The sequence below is a fragment of the Ochotona curzoniae genome, unplaced genomic scaffold (assembly GCF_017591425.1).
Source record: "Ochotona curzoniae isolate NIBS_2020 unplaced genomic scaffold, NIBS_Ocur_1.0 contig_4064, whole genome shotgun sequence".
NCBI classification, from domain to species: Eukaryota; Metazoa; Chordata; class Mammalia; order Lagomorpha; family Ochotonidae; genus Ochotona; species Ochotona curzoniae.
In genome coordinates, this window is record NW_024466107.1 from 8,454,888 (window position 1) to 8,464,947 (window position 10,060).

The window sequence follows — 10,060 nt, forward strand, 5'->3', positions numbered from 1 at the left end:
ACAAGATTCACATTCAGTACAGACAATTCATCTTCACTGTCCCTTCTTCCCTCCTGCAGAGCTACTTCACAGAGCATACTGGAGGGTCAGAAAATGGAGCTCAAACTTCCAGTTCAAGGGTAAACATTTGGTATAAGAGTCGGGTTCTCGCTTGGGGAACCTACATCCCATATTGGGTGCTAGCTCAAGTTCTAAGTATCCTGCTTCCAGTCCTGCTTTCTGCTAACGGGCACTGTAGAAGCTAGCCAGGGATGGTCCAAGCACTTGAGTTCCTGCCACCGGGGGGATGAGGGGAACATGGATGGAGTTTTCAGCTTCTGTCTTTGACCTGGCCTAGCCCTACCTGTTGCCGGCAACTGGAGAGTGCTATAGCTGACAGGAAATCAACATCTCTGTCTTTTCAAAATGTAAAACAGGCAAATATTTTCCACTTGGACCACTCACCATCCACACTTGGAAAACCTGGGTTCAAATCCCGGCTCAATTCCCGATTCCTGCTAATGTGGACCCTGGGAGGCAACAATGGCTCAGGTCCCTGGCCCTGATGCACACATGGGAGAGAGACTGTAGCCTTGGCTCCCAGCTTTGGCCGACTCCAGTTCCAGTCCCTAGAGACAACTGGGGGAGTGAGCAAACAGAGGAGAGCACTACAGCTCTCAACTTTGAAAGCTCTCGGATCTTCCAGATAGGACACGTGCGAGCTTGTGTCACCCGACCACAGGAACACCAGGGTAGCTCAGGCCCGAGTGGACTCAGCTCAAACCCAACTCACTCAACATATCCTCTAATGTCTTACAGCCCAGCACATTCCCCATGAGTCACAGGAGCTCTGGAACTGACTTAATACACTTCTAACAGTGAAACAGCGTGGCGGCCTAGTGGTTAAAGTCCAGCCGTTGTGGCCCCTTAGGGAGTGAATCATTGGACAGAAGATCTTCCTCTCTGTATATCAGACTTTGCAATAAAATAAATCTTTAAAAAAAAAATTACTGGACCTGGTGGCGTGGCTTAGCAGCTAAGGTCCTTGCCTTGAATGCCCCAGGATCCCATATGGGCGCCGGTTCTAATCCCGGCAGCTCCACTTCCCATCCAGATCCCTGCCTGTGGCCTGGGAAGGCAGTCGAGGATGGCCCAAAGCCTTGGGACCCTGCATCCATGTGGGAGACCCAGAAGAGGTTCCTGGTTCCCGGCTTCAGATCAGTACCGGCTGTTGCGGTCACTTGGGGAGTGAATCATCGGACGGAAGATCTTCCTCTCTGTCTCTCCTCCTCTCTGTATATCTGACTTTGTAATAAAAAAAAATCTTAAAAAAAAAGTGACAAAATATATTTCACATACTATTTTATCATGTCAATCACATTTGAGTCTAGGAAGTTTATATTTATTTGCAGAATCCAGAATATTCCTGGGACAACTCCCTCCCCCTCAAAAAAAAAAAAAAAAAAAAAAGAATCCAACCACTGGGGAGTTTAATGAATGCCCGAATTCACTCCAGGCTGTTGTCCGGGATGTTCGACTCAACCGAGTCCAGAGGCTGCCAGTGACAGTTCATGAGGAGATCGTAGAGTTCTTCACTTTTGGCCATAAATTCTTTGTTTAATGCTTCCACATTCAAATGAAGGTTGGGATCTGTAGAAGCCAATGACCAACATGAATTTGAAACCAGAATTTGGCCATCTGGAATGGGCCAAACGCGAGACTTTTGGACTAGCCTTAGCAGGAAATATGAGGCATTTAACATGTGTAAATGTTGTGTTTCCAAAAGGCTTCTTGAAAAGAGAGACTTAAGCCGTGAAGGAAGTGGCATCACGGCCCCAGAAGCACAGAGGTGCTGACAGGGAGGGAGAAAAGCAAGCAGATCCAAGAGAGGCCTTGGAGATGAAATCAATGTAGGGAAAACACAAAATGAAGGGGAGAGCTGGTGATGAGCTTCAAGTTCGGGGCATCTGTTGGTCCAAACACTGAGCCCACACCAGGGGTCTTAGGGCTGGCCGTTGGAAGACTAGCTGCTTGGTTCACACACCTGTTGTAATTGAGAAACAGGAGGACCTGGCCTCTTATCTTTGAAACTTGAACTTGAAGCCCTGTGACAGGGGCTGGTGTGCAGTTACCAAGAAGGCAGTAGAGGTGACTGTCAGTTCAAGCTGGCAGATTTCCAAAGGTCCCCAGGTCTTTTTTTTTTTTTTTTAAAGTATTTAATCTACCTTTTCATCTCCTAGATCTGGACATAACTGAAAAAGCCACATCTTCGGTGAGCCTTAATCCACTTGGGATGACAATTTGCTTCCTAACACTGTGGAGGATTCATGCTGTTTATCTGCATGCCTCTCGGGGTGCACATGTGTGTGTCCCAAGCCCCCCACTGCCACCCACTCCCCAGTGGAAGCCCTGCCCTCCAATGTGAAGGGGGCCTTCATAAGGGTGGGTCATGATGGAATTCCATGAGGAAACTCAGTTCTCTTTTCCAGCCTACACATACCAAGAAGTCCCCAGGGGGCCCAGCAAGGTGGGGCTCTCAGCCCAGAAGGGGCCTCACCAAATCTACCAGAAATTGGGTCAATGGAGATTTCCAGCCCCCAAGAACTGTGAGAAAACAGACTGTGTGAGCCACAGTAGGCCCAGCCAAGTGTGCAGGAGCCTTCTGTATTTCCTCTTGAGAATTGAGACAACGGGGCCGGCAATGCGGTGGGTTGAGCACCATCTGGGATGCCAGCATCCCAAAGAGGTGCCAGTTCATGTTCCAGCTGCTCCACTTCCCATCCAGCTCCCTGCTTGTGGCCTGGGAAAGCAGTGGAGGACGGCCCAAAGCCTTGGGACCCTGCACCCACGTGGGAGACCCAGAAGAAGCTCCTGGCTTCTGGCTTTGGACTGGCTCAGTTCTGGCCGTTGCAGTCATTGAGGGAGTAAATCAGTGGATGGAAGACCTGTGTTCTCCTTTTCTCTGTAAATCCGCCTTTCCAATAAGATTAAATAAACCTTAAAAAAAAAGTAGTAACAGGACACAGTCTTTCCACAGTTGCCAAGGTCAGGGTGCCAGCATGGTTAGGCTTTGGTGAAGGCCTTTTGGGTACAAACAGGCTGGATGCTGCGCCCTCCCCAGATGGAGCCCTCTGAAAGTATACAGCACACTCGTGGCTTCTATGCAGGCACCAATCCCATTCCCGAGGGCTCCAGCCTCACCACCTCATCTTACCCTGCTCAGCTCCAGAAAACTCATCTCCCAAAACCTTCACCTTGGGGGCTTCGGGCCAGCACGAATTTAGGGGACACAAACATTTAGTTGGTAATGGATGGATTAGATGAAGTATTAAAATTGTACTTGTCTCTTGGATTTTTCTCTTCTTTAGAACTGGCCTACTAGAAGGTATAACATTCCTTGTGTGGGTGGCTTCCTAGTGCATTTCTGCTGGACAGTGTTACGCCAGACTGATGGCCAGCTGACAGTTGAGGGATTACTATATGTCAGAAACCATTCAGGAAAACGCAGACGTGGGCCGAGCACAATGGCTCAATGGCCAAATCCTCACCTGGAAATTTCTAGGATCCCATATGGTCACCGGTTCATGTCCCAGCTGCTTCACTTCCCATCCAGCTCTCTGCTTGTTGCCTGGGAAAGCAGCCAAGGATAACCCAAAGTCTTGGGAGCCCAGACACACTTGGGAGACCCAAAATAAGCTCCTGGCTTCTGGCTTTAGATTGGCTCAGCTTTGGAAGTTGTGGCCATTTGGGAAGTGAACCAGCAGATGTAATATCTTTGTCTCTTCTCCCTCAAAATTTGATCCACTTTCCAAAAAAAAAAAAAAAAAAAAAGAATACAGCTACACTTTAGGTATCATCCTCACACATGTTTTATGTCTTCCCATTGCAGAAGGGGAGACCAACACCACCCTGCAGACATTTCTCTGGAATTGTAGGGCTTGTAAGTGCGAGCCTGGATCCAGAGGGGGTCTTTTTCACTCCATTTGTTGTAGATTATCTGCATAACTGATGATCTGATTAAGGTAGGCAGAGCAGGCTTACACTCTAACCTCAAAGAAATTCCCCGGCACTGAAATAAACACCCTTAGTTCCTATGTAAATCATAGTACTAAAAACGAGAACCACCTGATAGCTTAGGAAGATTTCAAATTTTATAATTTGAAATATATATATTTGATATAATTGGTATATTGATGTAATTAATTATATCAAGTATGTAATTTGAAATCAATCAGTGTGAGTCACTTTTGTGGCACAGTGGGCTAAACTGCCACCTGTGACGCCAGCACTTCATGTGGGTGCCGGTTTGAATCCTAGCTGTTCCACTTCTGATGCAGCTGCCTGCTCATGCCCCCAGGAGACCAACAGAAGATGGAACAGTAATTGAGCCCCTATTACATCTATCTGAGGAGACCCAGATGAAACTTGTGGCTCCTGGCTTTGGCCTGGTACAACCCTGGCTATTGTAGCCATCGAGAGACTAAGACAGTGGAAGGGAGATCCAACTCCCCTTTTCTCTATGTAGTTCTTTCGTTTTTTTAAAGATTTATTTTTATTGGAAAGTCAGATTTACGGAGAGACAGACAGATCTTCTATCTGCTGGTTCATTCCTCAAGCAGCTACAATGGCTGGAGCTGAGCTGATCTGAAGCCAAGAACCAAGAGTTCCTTCTGGGTCTGCCAAGTGGGTGCAGGGTCCCAAGGCTTTGGGCCGTCCTCCACTGCTTTCCTAGGCCACAGGCAGGGAGCTGGATGGGAAGTGGGGCTGCCAGGATTAGAACTGGTGCCCTTATGGGATCCTAGGGCGTTCAAGGCGAGAACTTTAACCCTATGTAGTTCTGACTTTCAAATACACCAGTCTTTACAATGTATTAAGTTCATTTCATTTCAACATTGAGCATCTACTAACATGCAAATGCTGTTGGCCATCGCAGGCGGGGTCACAGAGACTGACATATCTATAAAACATACATATAAATCACCAAAGCCATGAACGTGGGTGTGTCTGGAGGGGACAGGGGCTTCTGTTGGAGAAGGAGATCACAGGGACCCTCCAAAGCACAGACCTGCTCCCCGTATTGCCGTTCCTCTTTCTTGTAACTGTACTGAACGAAGCAGCTCACTTCCTTCCCTTCCTCAGATAAGATGCATGTAGATACAGGGCCCTCCTTGGACAAACAGACCAAGAAAACCAAGCAGCACTGGCATAAGCTGCTACGAGAGGACCCTGGATGCCGACCACCCTGGAGCAAGCTGGGCGGTCAAGGCCACAGGCACCTCCTGGTACTGCATCTACTTTCTGACGCAGGAGGTAGGACCCGGTGAGTGAAGCGTGCTCACATAGTTCCCCAAGCAGCAGCTCATGCCAGCAGGCAGATTATCAGTTATCACAGACAGATTAGGCACATGAGTGTTGACATTTTCCAATAGGGGTTCTGTTTCTAACTAGTGAATGAGGAACCTAGAAATGAAGTTTAGTTTCTAACAGGTGAAGGGGAAGAGGAAACTAGAAGTGGGGTTTGGTTTTGTTTTCAGCCACCCCTACACCAGGCCTGCCTTACCTTCCAGTGGGTCTTCATCTTGGTTTTTGGCCAGACCTGTGGTTTCCTATGATGAAAATCAGTCCCTTAAGAACAAGTGCTATTATCTACATGTTTAAACTCAATGCACGCAATGGGGATGAGCTGGCAATTTATAGCTCAACAATGTCTAAAGTGCTCATTTCCCCCTATAGATCAAATTTCATTTGTTTTTCTCTGAGCAGAAGCTTTCAATGATAATACCGCAGTTATGGAATGGGTAAACTGAGGCACAAGAAAAGGCACAAAGATGCAGCAAGCCCATCAAAGGCTTCCCTTTCCTTCCCTCCAGAGACAACCTGCATAGACCCCACAAGTCCATCCTCTTCACGCCTTCACCCCTGGCTGAGAACACACCCAGGATGCCGGGTGCTCCATGAAGGGTGCAGGCCATGGAGACCCAGACCAATCCATCGCACTCTTACACCACGAGAGAATTCCAGAAGCATTCGTGAAGTCTGTCTCAACTGGATGATGTGGAACCCGTTAGCCATGCTGCAGCAGCAAATGTACTTGTGACTCCCTTCTCTGGGCACCTGCTAGGAACTCATCTTTTCTAAGCACGCCCCTCTGTCCTCAAAGGTCTACCCTATCCAGAAAGGGATGCTACGGCTCACAGTGCTGGTGAGCTTGCTTTTAAGGTTCCCTTCATTAGCAAGGCAAAAATGGAGATGAAGATTCACCACCTGAAAGCACCTGTCTTCACTCTGAAATACATCCTGGTTTAGAAAACAAAGGATACAGTTACCACACATTTCACCAAACTGCACTGAGTTAAGAAAGGAGCCAAGAACCTGGGCTTAAGGGAGGCCTTTCCTATATAGAACACACTGAACAAGCAACCCTGTGGTTCTGTGTGTTCCTGTCAGTTGAGTTCCTTGAAGTCCTGGGTTGCGGGAGCTGACACTGTGTGGAGACAGAGCATTCGCCCCGGTCTGAGGGCGCCTTGGGCAGGACACACTGCGGCTGCGCATGGGGACAGCCTGTCTACAACAGGTGTCACTGTGATAGCCCAGGAAGGCTATGCTGACGGATCCTAAAGACCTGAAACATACGTCCAAGCCATCTACTTCCCCTAATGTCAAGGACAGGGCACTCTGGGGATGCAACCCCTTAATTTGGAGATAAGAGCTAGGAATAGAGGCCAACGCAGAAGGGATGGGGGGGTGCTATGTGGGGTGTGTGTGTGTGCGTTGGGGGAAACAGGACGCTGGGCCCTGGTACCTCACAGCAAACACAATTTCTTAGGAAAAGGCCAAAGTGAGGACAAGACCCACCATGAGCCTTCTGTTCTTCCACTGGCTGCCCGGCTTGCCAGGAAGCAACACCCAGCAGCACGGCAGGCAGATAGCTGAGCATGGCCACAAGAAGGCTAGAATGCCTGACGCAGGCATACTCCAACTGGAGAAGGAACTAAAAAAAAAATCCCAGCATGTGCCAAGAAGAACAAGACAGAAGGGTTTTGCAGAATGAGGAAGAGGGGACGTTGGTTTTCATTTGTTTTGAAGATTTATTTGAAAGGCAAGTTGAGAAGGAGGAGGTGGAGACAAACTTTCAGCTACCCCTTTATTTTCCAAGCAGCCACAGCTGGGCTGGGCCTAGGCAGGAGCCCGGAGCTGCATCTAGGTCTCCCACGGGGATGGCAGAGGACAAGCTCTTGGGCCATCTGCTGCTTCCCCAGGTGCGTTAGCAGGAAGCGAATTCTGGGAAGAGGGATTCTGGGATACTGGCATCACAAGAGCCTGGCCCCAGGAAATTTTCTCAAGTTCTTATGAGTGGAAAGAAAAACTTGTTATTGCTGAAGTAGACAATACACTCCTAGCTTATACTTTCCCTATTTCAAGATGTAGAAGTCATCCTCAGTAAGGGCTGGTGCGATGGCTCAGTTGGCCAATCTCTCTGGAAGCACTGGCATCACTTACGGGTGCCAATTTGTGTCCCAGCTGCCCCACTTCCCATCCAGCTCCCTGCTTGTGGCCTGGGAAAGCAGTGGAGGACGGCCCAAAGCCTTGGGACCCTGCATCCATGTGAGAGACCTGGAGGAGGCTCCTGGATCCTTGCTTTTGATCGGCTCAGCTCTGTCTATTTTGGCCATTTGGGGAGTGAACCAGTAGATGGAAGATTTCTCTGTCTCTCCTTCTCTCTGTAAATCTGCCTTTCCAATAAAAACAAATAAGTCTTCAGAAGTAGCCATAAGTAGCCAGAAAGACGAGCCCAAAAAGAACCAGGAAAAAAATGGAAAGGAAAGGATAAAAAAAAAAAAACTGTGCTAAGATCCAGACAACAGTGGAAAAATTTTAAAAAAGAGAAAAGGGAAAAAGTGACATAGTATCAAACATCTGCTGAAAGAAAAATAAAATTAACAAGATGCTCTATACAAGAGGCACAAGTCAAACAGTTTCAGGGAAAAGAAAACAAAAACAAAAACTCTGGGTCAAAATCTGTCAAGAAAATACAGGTTTTAAGAACCGAGAGCTGGAGGCAGGTGCTTGGCACAGCAGCCAAGACGCCAGTGGGCTGCCTGCACCCCGTGTCAGTGCTGGGCTTTGAGCGTGGGCTGCCTGCACCCCGTGTCAGTGCTGGGCTTTGAGCGTGGGCTGCCTGCACCCCGTGTCGGTGCCGGGCTTTGAGCGTGGGCTGCCTGCACCCCGTGTCGGTGCCGGGCTTTGAGCGTGGGCTGCCTGCACCCTGTGTCAGTGCTGGGCTTTGAGCGTGGGCTGCCTGCCTAAGTTCCTGCTCAGGTTGGAAGGTAGCAGGAATGCCTCCAGTACTTGGCCCGCCATGTGTGTCGGGAAATCTAGATTTGGTTCCCAGCTCCTGGGTTCAGCATGGCACAGCCCTGGAGGTCACAGGCAACTTGATGGAATAAACCAGAAAATAGGGGTTGTGTCTGTCTATCTGCCTCTTGACCACACTCAAATGAATACAAATGAATTTAAAAAAAAATTAAACAAATTAAAAAAAAAACATCAAGAGTGGAGATAGTAAGCTGAAGTTTGGTATTCCTCAAGCAGAAAACACCACTGCACATACATAACGGGAGAAAAATGACAGAAGCAAAGGACCTCAGCAAAGGGCCCAGGAATGCCAACGAACCCCTTAACAGATCTTTACCCTTCAAGCCACGTGCCCTCCTTGCCATCCCGCTGGCTAAACTGTCCCAGGCAATGTAGATGGAGCAAGCACTCCGGCCCCAGGCACAGACTGCAAACTCACACCGCAGTCACAAGGTCAGCCAGCCCTCCCACCTCCGGAGGCTGGAACCTCACAAATGTCAGATAAGGGAGGGGCCGACAGTGACTTCAACCCAGGCAGTTTTTACAGCAACACCCACAGGCAGAGGCAAAGCAGGAAGGACCACTCCATCCAACAGCTCTCCTCCACTGTACATCCTCCATTCCCCGCCAGAAAGCCAGCCTGGCCACTTGTACTTAGCTAGCTTAGCCGGGAAGAGCTAAAAGACACAGACCCACAGCCATCACGTGTTCCTCCAGCGGGGAGAAGGGAAGAGACACTTCAGCTCTCTCTTCAGCTTATTTCCACGTGGTTTAGAAATACTGTAAGAACAGACTCAAATAGCATCCCCGCACTGACCCCCACGTCCCAAGACCCAGCACTACCTTAAATCCCCTAGCTTTTGGTCCCCTTGAGTACCTGTTTACCCAGCACTACCATAAATCTCCTAGGTCTCGGCCCCCTTAAGGCCCACTTGCCTAAGTAAGCTGAGTGACCTTCAGGTTTAGACTGCGCTGCAGCAATCCATGGAGGCATTTACCCCGGGGTTCATCTCATGTGTGGGGTGCCAATCCCTGACCTGGCACCCCCATGCCCACCTGGAGGCTATAAAGATGCCTCTGCCCTTTTCTTTTTTTCCTCCTGCTCTCTCTCTCTGCTCTTCTGTCTGCTTCTGCTTTCTCTCCACCCCGTGGCCACTTCCCCTGCTGAAATAAAGACCTCCTTGAGTGACTTGTCTGGCTTTCGGATTTGTGGTGGGAAAAAAAAAAAGCTTAACAAATACAACAACATTTATGTCTGCTGCTACAGTAAAAACAAACCCAATTTAGTGTCTGGAAAACAGAAAAGACTTTCTCTCTGTCTGCAAGTCAAGTTTCCTAAACTCCAAAATCACAAAAATGAGTATATTGAACTTGTACTGAAGTTTTGATTTTTTTTTTTTTTTGAGGAGTTACAGCTCAGGAAATCTATTAGAACTTTTCCGCCTTAGGTCATCAATTCTATTCCCAGAAAGTAAAACAGGGGAAAAAAGCCACGGGTGGCTGTGGAAATGTAAGCAGAGAAGCACGGGGCTGTAAAGATAGGAAAGCACATTTACCTCATTGGGCAAGCGAGCGACTCTCACAAGGGGCATCTTGGTCATACCCAAAGCTCCAGCTGCGTATTCTGGGATGGCACACGCACGGAGGAGGTGGTTTCCATCCCTGGCTCTCGCACAGCCATTGCTGTAGGCAGGAAGCACATATGCGCCATGCTGGCGTCCATACC

General features: G+C 48.7%; 1 protein-coding gene across 1 annotated transcript; it reads right to left on the minus strand.

Annotated features, from left to right (window-relative positions):
• Positions 1–1,326: 1,326 nt before the first annotated feature.
• On the minus strand, positions 1,327–6,051 carry CUNH6orf52 (chromosome unknown C6orf52 homolog). The gene is made up of 3 exons (XM_040983993.1): positions 5,983–6,051; positions 5,540–5,585; positions 1,327–1,629 (listed from the first exon to the last, which is right to left on the minus strand). The coding sequence occupies exons 1-3, from the start codon at positions 6,049–6,051 to the stop codon at positions 1,487–1,489; spliced, it is 258 nt and encodes an 85-aa protein (XP_040839927.1). The 3' UTR covers positions 1,327–1,486.
• Between the last annotated feature and the right edge of the window lie 4,009 nt (positions 6,052–10,060).